The sequence below is a fragment of the Suncus etruscus genome, chromosome 7, assembly GCF_024139225.1.
Source record: "Suncus etruscus isolate mSunEtr1 chromosome 7, mSunEtr1.pri.cur, whole genome shotgun sequence".
NCBI classification, from domain to species: domain Eukaryota; kingdom Metazoa; phylum Chordata; class Mammalia; order Eulipotyphla; family Soricidae; genus Suncus; species Suncus etruscus.
The window spans coordinates 50,846,458-50,865,297 of NC_064854.1; the positions used below are offsets into that span (position 1 = coordinate 50,846,458).

General features: G+C 42.0%; 1 protein-coding gene across 1 annotated transcript in view; it reads right to left on the reverse strand.

Moving 5' to 3' along the window:
- Nucleotides 1-18,840, reverse strand: part of URB2 (URB2 ribosome biogenesis homolog) — a 57,769-nt gene that overhangs the window by 17,897 nt on the left and 21,032 nt on the right. Inside the window, 4 exon segments of the mRNA XM_049776396.1 lie at nucleotides 621-863; nucleotides 4,609-4,719; nucleotides 6,905-7,065; nucleotides 11,084-14,378. Of these exon segments, the coding sequence (XP_049632353.1) occupies nucleotides 621-863; nucleotides 4,609-4,719; nucleotides 6,905-7,065; nucleotides 11,084-14,378 (3,810 nt within the window).

Genomic DNA, 18,840 nt, shown 5'->3' on the forward strand with positions numbered 1-18,840 from the left:
GAAAACACAGTGAAATGTATAACCATTTTTTCTTAGTTTCAGTTTAATATACTAAAAAAAAAAAAAAAAAAAAGGCAGGCACTCAGAATTCCTTGCTCTGTTTCCATATCTGAAACTACTTGGGCCCCAGAAATTACTGGAACCAAAAAAGTGTACTTATCAAATCATTATTTTAATTATCCTATTATACTTTATTGTGTTGCTTTCCTTCTTTTTTGGGGGGTGGTGGTGGAAGGCAGACTGTCATGTGCATTGCCTCATTTGGAGTCTTGGAAGCTTGACAACCCTACTTTTCCTACAAATAGATATTGAGAGCTTGTTTTGGAGGTTTGAGTGGGGGAGCACAACTACTTATATACCCTCAATGGAAGAATGGTAAGTCTCTATTTGGGAAAGGCCATCCTCTTTCAGCATACATCTTTGAGAGGGACACACATGGAGCAGTGAGGAAGAGGACAACCGCCAAGGCAGCCAGATCAGCAAAATCAACCCTGGCAATCAATGGGGTGACAATGTCGCAGTCAGATCGCCTTCACCTTCATTCCATTGTGCTACTTTCTGAAAGCTAAATTCCTGCCACTAATAAAACAAGGACCACCCAATGCTCTGCTTCCCCTCACCTTCCGATGACACTGCAGAATTGTGAAAAGCACATTGTGTACATTCAAGAAGATGCTTCCATACTCAGGAGGCTTCAAGTGGTCCAAAGGGACTGTAAGCAGAATGTTAAAGGCCAGGCTGACATGGTGTGGGTTGCTGATGAACTCTTCTCCCTGCCGCAGCAATAGGGCCAGCACATCCAAAATGGGTACAGTCACCTTGAAGAGCACAGTCTGTTCCAGACAAGCCTCTCGATTTTGCAGCTACAGGGCAAGAAAGACAAAGAAATGAAGGTAAATCTCCAAAGAAAAATACAAAAACTAAAGCAGATAGAAGATGTGCTCCATAAAAGAAAAAACAAAACAAAACAAAAAAACCATTGTGAAAGATGTAAAAATGTCCAGACTCCAAAGTGAACAGATATGACAGCTGAAAGACACCAAAACAGAACTCAACCTCTAACGACAATCTTTTGTTTGTTTGTTTGCTTGCTTGCTTGTTTGCTTTTGTTTTGGGGCCATACCCAGCAAAGCTCAGAGGTTACTCCTGCTTGCTGTGCTCAGGGGACCAGACCCTATGGGATGCTGGGGATCAAACCTGAGCTGGCCACAAGCACCTTACCCAGTATACTACCTCTTTAGCCCAAAAATCTGCTGTCAAAATTTGACTGTTCTGACCTACACTTTCGATGGAGTTCATCTACCATGAAGAGAAATAACTGCTATATAACAGACTCATCTAATTTCAAGTTTGTATCATATATACATAATATTCACAGAGATCAATAGTTCTACATGTAGCACAACATATAACTAAAGCTCGCTCAATTTGTTACATTTCTTAAAATTTAGCACTAGTCATGAGGAGCTGCAGCAGGACCACATGCACTGGCAGCCCCTGGTGGCATCAGAGGAGACACGGCTATGCTAAGGTGACTCTGGCCAGGCCTGCAGAACGGGGGCCACATCTCACAACCTGGAGTGGAGAAAGGACTTAATGACCTATGGAAATATGGAAAACATTATGTGCTGCTGCCAGGAACCTGTGAACATGAGACAGCTCAGAGAAAAATGAGTCTGTTTTGTCCGTCTGTCTGTCAATGACTCCAGTCAGGTCTTGTGAGACGCCGACACCAGGCAGCAGCAGGAATACCATATTGCATCCCTTCCAGACAACAGGACAGATTCTGGGTTCAGAGATGCCCTTTTGGCTACAAAACCAAGTGAGAATGCTCTATCTTTTCCAGAGGCTTTTGAATCAGATTGCAACAACCTACAGTGTTAAAATGGGGTCACTTCCATTTGTGATCAGTTTAACTTTAACAGTTCTGAGTCACTCTTTAGTGAGTAGGGCATTTGCTTTGCATGTGGTTGACCCAGGTTCAATCCTTGGCATCCTTTATTGTCCCCCTAGCCTGCCAGGAACAATTTCTGAGTGCAGAGCGAAGAGTAACTCCACTGAGCACTGCCATGTGTGGCCCCCCCAAAAAAAATCCATTACAGGAAAATTGACTTAAGTGCCATCAACAAAGTAAACTCCTTTCTTCACACACACACACACACACACACACACACCCAATACCCTAAATAAAAACTCTTGAAATGTAGTTAATTGACCCAATAAAATTCTTCCCATAAGCTAGGTGCCTCTTCTTGTTTTTATTTTTTTTGTTTGTTTTTTTAGGCCATACCCGGTGACGCTCAGGGGTTACTCCTGGCTATGCGCTCAGGAGTCGCTCCTGGCTTGGGGGGCTATATGGGACGCTGGGGATCGAACCGTGGTCAGTCCTAGGCTAGCGCTGGCAAGGCAGACACCTTACCTCTAGCGCCACCACGCTGGCCCCAACTTCTTCTTGTTGATTTGCCTACTGACTTTGTCTATTCCTTATTTCTGTTTTTTGTTTGTTTCTTTGTTTTTTTGGGTCACACTTGGCAGCGCTCAGGGGTTACTTATGGCTCTATGCTCAGAAATCACTGCTGGCAGGCTCAGGGGAATCATATGGGATGCCGGGATTCGAACCACCATCCTTCTGTATGCAAGGCAAATGCCCTACCTCCATGCTATCTCTCTGGCCCCTTATTCCTGTTTTTTTTTTTTTTTTTTTTTTTTGGTTTTTGGGCCACACCCGGTAACGCTCAGGGGTTACTCCTGGCTATGCGCTCAGAAGTCGCTCCTGGCTTGGGGGACCATATGGGACGCCGGGGGATCGAACCGCGGTCCGTCTCCTAGGCTAGCGCAGGTAAGGCAGGCACCTTACCTCCAGCGCCACCGCCCGGCCCCATTCCTGTTTTTTAAAATCTCCAAGCAGGAGATTTTATATATATATAAATATATATTATTTATGTATGTTATATGTATATTTATATATAAATATTTATTTGTATATATATAAAATCTCCAAGAAAATATGGGGTTTACATTTACACTTGGTAATTTCCCTATCCTTGTAACATAGACAATTTCTGTCATTTCAAATAATAAGGTGAAAAAACTCCTGTTAGGGGGCCAGAGAGACAGCACAGCGGTAGGGCTCTTGCCTTGAATGCGGCTAATCCAGGAAAGATGGTGGTTTGAATCCTGGCATCCCATATGGTCCCCCGAGCCTGCCAGGAGCAATTTCTGAGCACAGAGCTAGGAGTAACCCCTGAGTATCACCAGGTGTGACCCAAAAACTCCTGTTAGGCACTATTACTTAATAGCTAATAGCTAAAGTTTATCTTTGCTCTGTACTTAATAGTGTTGGTGTCAGTCTGAATATTTATGTAAATAATGTATATATGGTTCAGTATCTAGATTGGTGTATTGAAAATTGTACTTTAATTGTGACAAACCTTTTGGGGAAAAATATTAGCACTAGTTAAAATATTCAACTATGGCACTGGAGCAGTAGTGCGGAGTAGTAAGGTGTTTGCCTTGCTGGGCGCTAGCCCTGGTTCGATCCCCCAAGCCAGAAGTGATTTCTGAGTGCATGGTACTCTGTTATGATGACTTTGTACTAATTTCCTTAGATTTACCTAAGCAGTTTCTAACCTCACACACGGCTTTTATATCAATATAGATCTAGTATGCACACTGCCAATACTGACCACACACCACACAGGTCTCTCCTTCATTTGCTTCTCCCTCATTTGCACACTACATGCATTAGGTTAAAGAGAGGACTCATACATTAGTACAAAAGTCCAGGAAAATGATAAAGCAACAAAACAGAATAAAGGTAAACATGAAACATATTTTTGACACTCTTAGTCTTAAAAATATGCTAAACCATGGTAGCATAAACTAGATTAGAGCTAAATAGATAATGTTCTTTCAAATTAGAATACAAGAATACTGATGGGGGCCAGAGAAATAGCACAGTGGGAGGGTGTCTGCCTTGCATGCAGCCAGCTGATCTGATGGTGGTTCAAATACCGTTATCCCATATGGTCCCCCAAGCCTGCCAGGAGCAATTTCTGAGAGCAGAGTTAGGAGTAACCCCCTGAGCGCTGCCGAGTGTAACCCAAAAATGAAAAACTAAAACTAAAGCAAAAAAAAAAAAAAAAAAGAAAAATGATGCCTGACTCATCAAAGCCATGCTCAACTGCTCACTCATGGGTCAGTGCCAATCCTGAGATACATACAGTAAGGTTAAAAAATACTGGACTAGGTTATGTCCAGTGACCAGTATGCAGAACTGCTAACAGAAGACTGAAGAACCTGTTTTAGCTTTAGAGGACAGAAATAGTAAGACAGACACAATACAATCTAGTATTTGTTCTAATGCAATGTTTTTTCAAACAAAAAAGCATCTTGTTTGAGAAAGAGGGAATTGGGAACACACAACTACAGGTTCCAGGATTGAACAGTGATGGTTAAGGCACTTGCCTTACACACAGCCAACTTAAGTTGGCACAATTTAGGGTCCCTCATGTCCTGCCAGGAGTGATTCTGAGCACTCAGCCAGGTGTAAGCCTGGATACACTGGGTATTCTTGCAAAACCAAAACCAACTCCAGAGGATACTCACAGTTAAAGCTGTGATGATCTGAGGACTTGCACGCCAGAACAAACTTGCTTGCTCCCCACTAAATGGGCAGTTCAACAGCAACCTGAGCAAAGTAACAGTTGACAAAACAGTCTAAGGGAAAAGAAAAACATGTCAGCATAAAGGCGAACCACCCTAAAAAGTCTACCTATGGAGAAGGTTAGTCATTGGTGCAGAAATGATACTGCTATGTCCACTGTAAACTTGGTACAACAAGCATGGATAAAAACAGGGTTGAGTTAAATTGTAATGGTAATTCTCTTTATATTACCAGGTACTCTGAGAATATATGAGTAAAATGAGCATAACTATAGCAAAATAAAGGTCTTTTCAGAGGCAAATCACTAAAGAGAACATAGATATGGCAGGACAGGAAAGACAAGGTAACATATGTACCTAGGAATCTAATTATAGAGATCCTGTCTTGTCAAGATAGTGTCAAAAGGGGCCCGGAGAGATAGCACAGTGGTGTTTGCCTTGCAAGCAGCCGATCCAGGACCAAAGGTGGTTGGTTCGAATCCCGGTGTCCCATATGGTCCCCTGTGCCTGCCAGGAGCTATTTCTGAGCAGACAGCCAGGAGTAACCCCTGAGCACCGCCGGGTGTGACCCAAAAACCAAAAAAAAAAAAAAAAAAAAGATAGTGTCAAAAGAAGCAGGCTGGTTTTTACTTACTTGCGCAAGAACATATGCTTATCAAAAAAGGAGGTGCTAGGTAAAAAGTCAAATAAAACCATTAGATTAAATGACAAGCCATGGCTGAAAACCATAGGAAGGGTTTTGAGTATGCACTGAGCATCTATCAATAACTATCTGACTCTATGCTGAGCACATTATGCCCACAATTTCAACCTCATATCAATCTCTTCCTCCCATAATAGTTCAGACCTAAAAAATTCTAGTTTCTACCCTTTGCTTTCACTTTCTTTCTCACTCCTTCTAAAACACATCCCTACACACAACCCTAAGCTTTCTAACCCATTGGCAGCCCTGCCTGACTCCCCTCTCCTTTCAGCTCAGGTCCCATTCTCCCACCCAATTACAAGATCTGTGTACCCTATAAGAACCTGTACCCGTATCTCCTGACTATCCATTTTCTCTCATAGTCACATATCCTCTACTTCAAACAACCTAACATACTCACTATATTCCCTGTCTCCATAGCAATGTCCCTTAACTCCAGGACCCACACATCTCCAGCTTTGAACATTCAGTTCAAATGCCTCACTCCTCCATGAATCTTCCCTGATTAACTGGTTTAAATAAAAAATGTATGACTTGGGGCCGGGCGGTGGCGCTAAAGGTAAGGTGCCTGCCTTGCCTGCGCTAGCCTTGGACGGACCGCGGTTCGATCCCCCGGTGTCCCATATGGTCCCCCAAGCCAGGAGCAACTTCTGAGCACATAGCCAGGAGTAACCCCTGAGCATTACCGGGTGTGGCCCAAAAAAAAAAAAAAAAAAAAAAAGTATGACTTGTTTTTCCTGCTTTGTAGAAGCAAAACCCAGAGGTCTTCTCAAAGCTATGGCACAACCATGCATAAATAAAAACTTCTAGGAATGAGGGCAGTGCCAAGATTAGCAGAGAAGGGGCTGGCAAGAAAGAGCTAAATCAGTTGGTCTTGCCCAGCCTCATTAGTTTCATGCATTCATGAAGGATATAAGAGATTTCCAGGATGCCCTACTCTGACCTGCATTATCATCATCATTTATTATCCCACTCAAATCTTATGCAGATTAAAACCAGAAGTCAACATGTCACTTGTGAGGCAGAAAAAAAATTCAGAACCAAGAATCCTGAAGTATAAAATATTGACCCCCTTCTTCCTCCTGTGCAAGGCAGGGACAACATCTAACTAATCCAGCAGTTAACCAAACTTCATCCATTGTATGAGCCAATGAAGAAGTTCTTCAAAACAGGTAAGGCTAAAGCAAATACAGGACTTAATTAGCAACTACCAAATAAACTAAAGGGCAAAGAATGAAGGCAGTAGCTAATCTGATTTTCAAATGAGATCCAGATGGTGTGACCAAAGCAAGAAAATTATGAGGGAAGAAGAAACAGAATTTAACATTTTTCTATCACTACTATGAGTATATTTAGAATTTCACATAGAACAAATCAAAATGTGAAAGTTTCCCATTGGTAAGTAAACCACAAACTAAATTCCCAGATCTTTCCAGAGGAATTTTACTGGTTACACTAGGAAAAATATAAGTTTTCCTCATTTAAAGTTACTATCATTCATTTACCTGATATACAATAGAAAAAGAAGTTACCCACCTGTAGATCTGCCTTCCACATGTTACTGATGTCTAGTCCTTGTAGAATATATTGCATCACCATCCTAAAGTCCTCTGTGGTCCCAACCTCTAACATTTGGGTGAACAAAGTTTTCAAATGAGGCTCAATATCCTGAATTACCTGATCTGAAATTGCAGAATCTTAAAAAAAAAAAATTGTTAACATGTGGTAGGTATTGAGAAGGTGAAATAATAAGCTCAGTTATGATGAATGATGGGACATCACTGAAAGCCACTACTAAACAAAGCAGAAGTTTCAGAACATTTTAGACCTACAGAGTAGCACCAATTTGCAGTCCAGGAGTTGCAATTCACTGGTACATATTCCAGTACTACCCCCAATCACACCCATCAGCCAAAAACCACAGGAAATGGTATTTCAAAAAAAAAAAAAAAAAACAAACTTAGAATTTATTTTTAAACTTTTTTTGTTCAGCTTTTTTTTTTTTTTTTTTTTGGGTCACACCCGGCAGTGATCAGGGTTACTCCTGACTTTATGCTCAGATATTGTTCCTGGCGGGCACAGGGGACCTTATGGGATGCCAGGATTTGAACCACTGTAATTCTGCATGCAAGGCAAATGCCCTACCTCCATGCTATCTCTCCAGCCCCTTATTTTTAAATTTTTTTTTTTTGTTTTTTTGGCCACACCCGTTTGATGCTCAGGGGTTACTCCTGGCTAAGGGCTCAGAAATTGCCCTGGCTTGGGGAGACCATATGGGACACCGGGGGATCGAACCGAGGTCCTTCCTTGGCTAGTACCTGCAAGGCAGACCTTACCTCTAGCGCCACCTCATCGGCCCCGAGCCCCTTATTTTTAATCTTTTTTTTTTTTTTTTTTTAATTTTTTGAGTCATACCCAGCAGCACTCTGGAGTCACTCCTGGCTTTATGCTCAGAAATTGTCCCTGGCAGGCTTGGGGCATATGGGATGCTGGGATTCGAACCACCATCCTTCTGCATGCAAGGCCAATTCCCTTACCGCTATGCTATCTCTCCAGCCCCCTTATTTTTAATCTTAAGAAGTCCACCACTCACTCCTAGGGATATACCTTAGGAACACAAAAATACAATACAAAAATCCCTTCCTTACACCTATATTCATTGCAGCACTATTTACCATAGCAAGACTCTGGAAACAACCAAGATGCCTTTCAACAGATGAATGGCTAAAGAAACTGTGGTACATATACACAATGGAATATTATGCAGTCGTCAGGAGAAATGAAGTCATAAAATTTTCCTATACATGGATGTACATGGAATCTATTATGCTGAGTGAAATAAGTCAGAGGGAGAAAGACGCAGAATAGTCTCACTCATATATGGGTTTTAAGAAAAAGAAAGGCATTCTTGCAATAATTTTCAGAGACAAAAGAGAGGAGGGCTGGAAGTTTCAGCTCACATCATGAAATTCACCACAAAGAGTGATGAGTGTAGTTAAAGAAATAACTACATTCAGAGCTATCTTAACAATGAGAATGAGGGGCTGGAGAGATAGCATGGAGGTAAGGTGTTTGCCTTTCATGCAGGAGGTCATCGGTTCGAATCCCGGCACCCCACATGGTCCCCCCATGTCTGCCAGGAGCAATTTCTGAGCCTGGAGACAGGAATAACCCCTGAGCACTGCCGGGTGTGACCCAAAAACCAAAAAACAAACAAACAAACAAACAAACAAAAACCAATGAGAATGAACGAGGGAAGTAGAAAGCCTGTCTAGAGTATAGGTGGGGGTGGGGTGGGAGGAGGGAGATTTGGGACATTGGTAATGGGAATGTTGCACTGGTGAAGGGGGGTGTTCTTTATGACTGAAACACAACCATAATCATGTTTGTAATCAAGGTGTGTTTATATATATATAAAGAAGCCACCACTGTATGAAAATTAAAAGCACAATGCAGAAAACACAACATTTGCAAGATGATACCATCTCTCATGTGCAAATGTGACAAGAACTGTGTACAAATACATGCCAACATGCTGAAAGTGTTGAAATAAAGAGGCAATTTGGCCTGTTAACTTGAACCTATGAGATAGCCCTTTGGTCTTTTTGAATAAAGGTACTGGCCAAACCATGCTAAGTTGGCTTGGAAGGATGAGATCTGATTAAACATCACTATGAGGGGCTGGAGAGATGGCATGGAGGTAGAGCATTTGCCTTGCATGCAGAAGGACAGTGGTTCGAATCCCAGCATCCCATACGGTCCCCCAAGCCTCCCAGAAGCAATTTCTGAGTGTAGAGCCAGGAGTAACTCCTGAGCACTGCCGGGTGTGACCCCAAAACCAAAAACAAACAAACAAAAAAAACCCAAAACCCAACATGAAAAAACATTACTATGTCCAGATAATGGGCCAACTCTGCTCAATCAGTACCCAGAGCTCTGATGTTGATGGTACTCATTCAGGCACCACTGAAATCTAGAGACTGAAATCCTAACCTCAAGGTGTTTTAGGTTTCCTATGAATTACATTACATTTTAAATAAATTACTGACATTTTTTTCAAAAAGTAAGCAGATTTTTTATATATCTTTTTCCCCCCTTGGGTGATGGTAAGGATCTACTCCTGACTTTGTGCTACTTGTGTGGTATTTGGAGAACATATGTGATACGGGGATGAAATTCGGATTGGTCACACAACAAGGCAGATGCCTTCCTGTGATAATATCTCTGGCCTCCTATATATTTATCTTAAGTCAAAAGAAGGCATTGAAATCCTGATCCAGATTAAATAATGAAATTATCTACGTTGATGGCCTTGGGACAAGATAGATAAAAACAAAGAGTAAGTAGATTGCAGAACTACAAATCAGGACTACATATATATATATTTTTTTGTTTGTTTGTTTGTTTGTTTTTTGGGCCACCTGTTTGATGCTCAGGGGTTACTCCTGGCTAAGCACTCAGAAATTGCCCCTGGCTTGGGGGGACCATATGGGATGCTGGGAAATCGAACTGCAGTCCTTCCTTGGCTAGCGCATGCAAAGCAGATACCTTACCTCTAGTGCCACCTCATCACCCCCAAATCAGGACTATATTTTAAAATAATGAAAAAATAAGTTATGAGGCGGAGAAATAGCATGGAGGTAAGGCGATTGCCTTGCATGCAGAAGGACCGTGGTTCGAACGCCAGCATCCTATAAGGTCCCCCGAGCCTGCCAGGAGTAACCCGAGTGCTGCCAAGTGTGACTCAAGAAAAACAAACAAATAAACAAAAAGTTACTAAACAATATACCTTGAGGTTAGAGTGATATTACAAAGGTTAGGGCATTTGCCTTAAATCCCAGATGATTCACTGAGCCTGAAGAAATGATTCCTTAGGGCAGAGCCAAGAGTAATCCCTAGGGGGCCGGAGAGATAGCATGTAGAAGGACAGCGAATCCCAGCATCCCATATGGTCCCCTGTGCCTGCCAGGGGCGATTTCTGAGCATAGAGCCAGGAGTAACCCGAGTGCTGCCGGGTGTGACCCAAAAACCAAAAAAAAAAAAAAAAAAGAGTAATCCCTGAGCATTGACTCTACCACTTCCTCAAAATATAAACAATATACCTAGCAAGCAACCATTAGGGTCAAGAAACAATTCCAGGTGGACAGAGCGAAAGCACAGCAGGAAGGGCATTTGCCCTGCATGTAGCTGACTGGGGTTCAATCCCTGGCATCTCATATGTTCCCCTAAGCCTGCCAGGAGTGATTTCTAAGCACAGAGCCAGAAGTAACCCCTGAGAGCCACTGGGTGTGGCCCAAACTAACAAAAACAAATGAATAAGGAGCCAGCTAGCACAGAGGGCATTTGCCTATCATGCAGCATATCCAGGACAGACCTGGTTCAATTCTTGGAGTCCCATATGGTCCCCCTAGCCAGGAGTTACTCCTGGCTAGGTGCTCAGAGTGTCATTGGGGTGGCCCCGCCAAAAAAACAAAAACAAACAACAACAACAACAACAAAAAAGCACAAAAAAAGACAATTCCAAGGATCACCATTTACATGTACAGAGAAAGTTGGCACTGGGCACAAGATTTCCATATCATTCACTGTGTTTTTTTTATCTCTTAAAGCATCTATTCCAAAAAGGGAGCAAGGGCAGCAATTCATCTTGTGGGCATTTAGATATATTCTACTAAAAGCTCAACAGTACAGAATTAGCTTGAGAACATATCTTACCTGTAAGAACTTTTCTCATTGACTGAAAGATGGAGATAAATAAAGAATCCTTCTTTGGATGTAGTTCTGGAGTCAACATGAAGACAGTTAAAAATTGCACAGCTGCCTGGAAAGATGGGATTTTTCTGGCTAGGGATGGCAACTGTGAAAGGATTTGGGAGTAAATGTCTTGGCACAGAACAGTATGAGGGAGCAACACTCTGTCAGTAGCTGGAGAAAGCTCTGTCTTGTGACTAGAGTTCTGGTGCACATCCACTTTCAAGAGTGTGATTACTGAAGAGATGAAAGCAGAGGAAAGGTGCTGGTCCTGGGTTCCATGTTTCAAGCAGAGCTGGAGCACAGATCTTGTCTGGAGAATGGATTGCTCTAACAGCTCCTGCAGAGCTTCAGGTACCTCGTGCTGCTGTTTCCGTTCTCTGACAAAAGGCCCCAAGACTTGGCATAATTTGGTAAAAGACATAAGAAGAAGCTGCCCACACAAAGGATGGTGATTTTCCAAATGTTTGCTGAAAGCTGCTTCTGTGGACTGTGAAAGAAATGTGATGATCTTCCCAAAATTGAGCACCAAACTCAACTTAAACTGGATAAGCATCTGCAATAGTTGTTCTAAGAATGACTCAATGACTTGGAGGAAATCCATCCAAGAGGGATCATTCATATCAATGAGTAATTTGCTACTTACTTTGAACAATGAGGTCAGTATGATTTCAAAAATATCACTTACATACAGGATTTTGAACACTGACTGGGCACGTTTTCCCCTTTGAAGATAACCCAGAAGCTTATAGCAAGTTATTAAAAATTTGAGAGTCAATGAAGAAGAGCAAAAGCACCCTACTTCAGCTATAATCATAGACAATAATAAAAGAAAATAATGTATATGGTAAGGAGTTAAGAGGCTATCTAGCTGTAGAGTAGAAATAATTTCCAAAAGTTCCAGGATGCTTTCTAGTTGTTCTTCCTCCAGCTGGATAGGAAAATTAGTCTTTACCAAGGATATTAAACTTTGAGCAAGTTCTCCTTTTGGTTCTACCTCTTCAGGTCCAGCAAATCTGTTTTCCCAACAAGCCACAACTGTGTGGTCCTTTTCAAAGAGCCAGGGCAACAACTGGTGAAGAGAGGACTCATTCTGGACACCAGAACACAAGATGCTACAACATTTCACAGACAGGCACATTAAGAAAGCAGAATGAAAGGATTGTAATTCTGGGAAAAGAGGGCTGAAAAGAATGCCCTTAGATATATTTTCAAGTGTGATGTGTGGTTCTTCCTCTGCCAAGTCTTCCTGGGCTTGGTTCATTGGCAAAGTGTTTAGCAGGACATTGGCTAAGTATCTCACATCATTTGAACACAGATAGGGTATTAAAATTGTAAGATTTGACATAATCAAGTGCCAGTGTGCAACTGAATATGTATGTGGACTCAACGTTGCTACTTGGCCATCCCAGGAAGCTGTTGACCTTTGATTAAAGCTCTCTTTGCCAGAATCAAGAATGAAAGCAGTATCACACTTCAATATGTAGAGGACTTCTTCAGACTGGAAAGTATTTTGCATTAAAGTCTTTTTCATTTTCTGCAAGTAGAGCTGTTCTAAACAGTATTTCCCTAGAGAGTTAAACCGAGCTGTCAATTTTTCAATCTTCTCCCAATGTATGTCTACACCTGAGAGCAATAACGGTAAGTTTGAGTTTTTCTGAGCCACACATGACATAGAATGATACTGGCTGCAGTTTAAACTGAACATGATGTCAACTTGGGCCCAGGTGTAAGCAAGCAGGAGTGCAGAATCACTAACCTTCTGTAGCCACAGCTCAGAGTCTGGTACTTGTGAGTCTAAGAGAAGGTCCAGCAAGGGATTCACAAGCTCCTTGAGCATTCTCTCCATCATGCACTGCATTCGTCTGATAACGGGCAAAGGTGTGTTGCTATCCAGACTCTTCATATTGAACATGATGCAGTGCAGCAATGAACTCAAAGACAGTGACTTCAAGGCCATGTCTGTATCATCCTGCAAGTAAGGCAAGACCAGAGACTGGAACTTGTCTAGCAGGAGGGAACATGTGTCCAAGATCTGACTAAAAGGCAACTCTAGGAGACACTCACAGAGGACTGTGGAGGGGCCCAAGGCCAGGACAGGCTGTCTCAGTGTCTCAGCAGCTGGACGACAGAGCACCCCCAAAATCTCTTCAAACAAACGGGGCACTTGCCGGAGCCTGGCATATGTCTGAAAAAGAGCATGAATGAGAACCTCCTGGGCTTTTCTGGTACGATACTCTGTTACTTCCGCATCGATCCAAGCTGAGGTCAACAGGTCATCCAGATCTGGCTCCAAAATCAAATGATTCAGGGACATCAAGATCTTGAGGCAACGGAACCAGGCTGGCACAGATGCTTGTGAATGGTTTAACAGCAGTTCAGCCAAACGCCGATAAAAGTGAAACTGAGCCTCTCCATAACGGAGCCTATCAGCTGCTATATTGTAGATATTGTTGTTGTCTACAAAGTTTAGCAGCTGTTCTACAATAAGTAGTTCTGTAGTCCAATCTGATACAGACAGAGAATTTTCTTGCTTTTCCTGCAGGTGTGAAATCCTCAAGCAGTCAAAGAGCCTAGGGAATACCTGGAAACATAGAAACTGGTTCCCTTCCTTGAAATAAGAATCTAAAAAGAGCTTATAAAGCAAGGCCACTGAGCTGGTTACAACAGCAGCATGAAGGGATGGTTCACAGTAACTAGTATCTACCAGAGCAGCAATCACAGTACTCATTGGAGTTAGAAGAGTCTTCATAGCCCCCATCTTTGAGTCATCTTGTTGGTGATCCAAAAGCTCCTCTCTGTAAGATGAGAGCAGCTCAGGCTGAAAAACTCCATTTTGAAGTGTAGACTCAATCTGACTCCTAATGTCCTTGCTTAATGCCTGCCACCGTTGACCCTGGCTAGACTGTGTCCATGTGCCTGATAAGAGTAAGTGCCTCAGAATTAAGCAAGGCTGAAGCAGGTGCCCAGTCACCTCCCCAAAGGTACGTCTTGGATTGACCTGCTGCTTCTGGATCAAAAGGTAATGGCCAAGAGCAAGGTGAATAACCTCAAATAACTGGGCTACCATGGGTCCTTCTGGCTGTTTACAGGCTAACCTACACAGCTGGCTCAGCAAAGTCACAATCAGCTCCTGTTTGGCTGTGTAGATGACAGCAAGGGCAGGTGTGGAGAGAATACCCTGGCAGCAGCTCAGCACAGCACAGATGTTTCTTTGGGATCCCAAAAGTGAGAATTCAGTTATTCTCTCATTTATGACCTGAATATTAAGGAAAGAAAGTCCATTACTATCTTTAAACCCACACATAAATGAAAAAAAAAAAACAAAACAGAATCAATGAACACACTTTATCCTCATATCTATATAAAAAAAAAACCCAAATTATTTAAATGAGTCTGGCATTTGCTTAACTCATCAAATTAAGCAAAATCTATTTTAATTTCTCACACATCTACAAATACTCCCACAATACAAATTCAGTGCATTTGTTAATCTACTGTGACTTTTTTAAAGAGTTAGGTTTCATAAAGCTTAAATTTAAAAGATCACTTTTCTTAGACCAAAACCTGAACTTCAGCTTAGAGGCTACAGGCAGAGGGAAGGGATCTTGGTTAGGATTTTTTGGTCCAAGTACATTTTTATAGTGTCTGTAGTTAAAAGGTAAAGCAGTAGGCTCTCTTAAAAGGCAAGCATTATTGTCTAGTTCACCTCCTATGAATATAGAGAGATTCCCTTAAAAAAATAGTAATAAATCTCCTATGACCCAGCAAGCCTACTACTTCTTATATATTTCCAAGACACAAAAACATTCATTTAAAAAAAAAAAAACAACTATGCACACCTATGTTCACTGTAACTAGCACTCAGTACAAAAGCCAAGCCATGAAAAACAACCCACATGACTGTCCAAAAAAGTGTATAATGAAGATGTGGTAAACATACACAATGGGTTAATACTAAACAGCCACCAGAAATGATGAAATCATGCAATCAGCTACAATTGGATATATACTTCATAATAAGTACATAATATGATTGTACTTCATAATAAGTATACTCACTAATCTATGGTTTAACTTTAAAGAATAACATGTAAATGGGGTCAGAGCAATAGCACAGTGGCAGGGTATTTGCCTTGCAAGCAGCCAACCCGGGATAGATCTGGGTTCAGTTCCTGGCATCCCATATGGTCCCCTGAGCCTGCCAGGAGTGATTTCTGAGTGCAGATCTAGAAGTAACCCCTGAACACTGCCTGGTATGACCCAAAAAAACACACAAAAAAGAATGATATGTAAAGGGGATGGAAAGTATCAATGATGGCAAAACATCATTGATGTTTTGAGGTTGACATTACAGAATCAAAAATGCCAAGGAGGGGGCCGGGTAGGTGGCGCTGGAGGTAAGGTGTCTGCCTTGCAAGCGCTAGCCAAGGAACGGACCACGGTTCGATCCCCCGGAGTCCCATGTGGTCCCCCCAAGCCAGGGGCGATTTCTGAGCGCTTAGCCAGGAGTAACCCCTGAGCGTCAAACGGGTGTGGCCCAAAAACCAAAAAAAAAAAAAAAAAAAAAAATGCCAAGGAGGGGCCCGGAGAGATAGCACAGCGGTGTTTGCCTTGCAAGCAGCCGATCCAGGACCAAAGGTGGTTGGTTTGAATCCCGGTGTCCCATATGGTCCCCGTGCCTGCCAGGAGCTATTTCTGAGCAGAGAGCCAGGAGTAACCCCTGAGTACCACCAGGTGTGGCCCAAAAACAAAAACAAAAACAAAAAAAACCCCACAAAAATGCCAAGGAGGATGACAAATGGGGCTGGGACAAGATAGGTCTAGAAGTAGCAAGAGAAAGGGGCCTTGGGCTGCTCCTCTGTGGTGCACTAAATCTAAATCACTAAATCTAACACTACTGAAAAAATGAAATCCAGCCTACAATAATTACATTTAAAATATATCTGTCAAGGGCGATGCAATAGTGGGGCATTTGGCTTGCACACGGTTGACCCAGGACAGACTTGGGTTTGATTCCTGGCATCCTATATGGTTTCCCGAGCCTGCCATGAGTGATTTCTAAGCAAAGAGCCAGGAGTAACTCCTGATTGCCACCTGGTATGACCAAAAATAAAAAAATAAAAAAATAAATAAATAAATAGAAGTAAAATAAAATATATCTGCCAAGTATTCAGGTTCAGGGAAGGGAGGAAACCTGAGGTCACTAGTATAATGCTGGGGGCCACAAGATGGTGGGACTGGAGGTGGGAATATTGCCTGATGCCCTACTATGAAAACTTTATAAATCATGGTATCTAAATAAAAATACATTTTTAAAAGGGGAAAGCAAATTTTTCCATTAACTATTATATATAACGCCTATAATCTACTTTTTTTTTAATCCTGAAATTCAGAACAACAGAACTTTTGAGGATCAAGTAGATCCTCAAGTTCACTCCTAAGTTAAGTGACTTGCTCCTACCCTTATTATATAAGCATCTGAGAATCAAATTTATCCTGTTTAAAAAATTACTAAAAATAGTACAGGTATGAGTTTCTCCATTTAAGCAGATATTGGGCCCGGAAGAGCTGAAATAAAAATTAAATGCCAAACAACAGTGATTTCCACATTTTTTTCAATTATACAACTCATCTACAAAGTATTTCCACATTTACAGCATGGTAGAAACAAAAGGTCAGAGACAATGGGAGAACTAATCCACGAAAGAGAGAAAGAGAGAAAGAGAGAAAGAGAGAAAGAGAGAGAGAGAGAGAGAGAGAGAGAGAGAGAGAGAGAGAGAGAGAGAGAGAGAGAGAGAGAATGTCAGGAAAAAGGGAGGAAATATGAAAGGGAATGGCTTTGGGGACCTTGTGGGAGGGAGGTGGTATGGTGTTGGATGAGAATCCATCATTAATAATATTGCAAATCACAGGGGCCAGAGAGATATGCAGCAGTGGGGCATTTGCCTTGTATGTGTCGGACCAAGGAGGGATCTGGTTCAATTCCCAGTATCCCATGTGGTCCTCCAGCCTGCCAGGGGTGATTTCTGAGTGCAGGGCCGGGACACAACTAGGTGTGACCCAAAACCCAATCAATCAATCAATAACATTTTTAAAAATATTGCAAATCACAGTACCTCAATCAATAAAATAATTTATGCCTACATTTATGCCACATAAATATTTACTTTTATTATGTATATGCACGGTGATATTCATATTTTATATCACTATAAAGCATATAACAAATCATCATTTCTTTTCTTTTTTGTTTTTTTTGGTTTTTGGATTACACCCGGCAGCACTCAGGGGTCACTCCTGGCTCCATGCTCAGAAATCGCTCCTGGCAGGCTCAGGGAACCATATGGGATGCCGGGATTTGAACCACTGACCTTCTGCACGCAAGGCAAATGCCTTATCTCCATGTTATCTCTTTGGCCCTAAAATTATCATTTCTTTTTCTTTTTCTTTTTTTTCTTTTTGGTTTTTGGGCCACACCCAGCGGTGCTCAGGGGTTACTCCTGGCTGTCTGCTCAGAAATAGCTCTTGGCAGGCACAGGGGACCATATGGGACACCGGGATTCGAACCAACCACCTTAGGTCCAGGATCGGCTGCTTGCAAGGCAAACGCCGCTGTGCTATCTCTCCGGGCCCTGAAATTATCATTTCTTAACAAAACAACAACAACAACAACAACAACAACAACAAACACAGGCCTTTTTCTAAAGTCTTTCCACACTTCCAAGGATATATTCTGAATAACCTAATTCAGCCTTCACTAGTCTATTATGTTTTGTTTTGGGGTCAGATTTAGCAGCGCTCATGGCTTATTCCTGGCTATGTGCTTAGGGGATCTCCTGCCTGATAGGACTGAGGAGACCAAACTAGGGTTGAAGTCTGGGTTGGTCACATTCAAGGCAAGCACCTATACCACTGTATTACCTCTCTAGTACAGTCCCTGGTCTATTATTTTTAAATCTTTATTAAAAATACTGTTAACCCCATAGTTTATAATTATAGGAGTCCTCAAGCCCTGATAAACCATGTGCCCAAAATTCCAGGAACTCCAATCCTCCTTCCCTGTGCCATACCCCACCCCAGGCCAGGGATTGGCTCTGCAAGACAACCAACAAGACAATCTATACTCCAAACCCAAAACCACATGGTCCATATCTATCTCTTACATTTGCTGGCATGGGAAATGTAGCACTCATATATCTCAAATTGTATACAATTTTAAATCTTAGTTAAAAGAAAATCCCCTGTTGAAAATCCCCTAGTCATTCTCAAATAATACCACACGGTAAGGAAAATAGCCTGAACAGCAGATATAAGTAACCTCTGAAAGAGATCAGTTCTCAAGAAATTGGAAATAGGGGCCTGAGAGATAGCACAGCGGTGTTTGCCTTGCAAGCAGTCAATCCAAGACTCAAGGTAGTTGGTCCAAATCCTGGTGTCCCATATGGTCCCCCGTGCCTGCCAGGAGCTATTTCTGAGCAGCCAGCCAGGAGTACCCCCTGAGTATTGCCAGGTGTGGCCCCAAAACCAAAAAAAAAAAAAAAAAAAAAAAAAGAAATCTAAACCTCCATGATTATCACCAGCAATCCCTCTCTCGCGTATCTATTTCCAGAATAGAAAGACATTCATCCAAAAGTATGTAATGTACACCACTATTCATTGCAGCACTCAGTACAATAGCTAAGACTTAGAATCAACCTAGATGTCCAACAACAGACAAT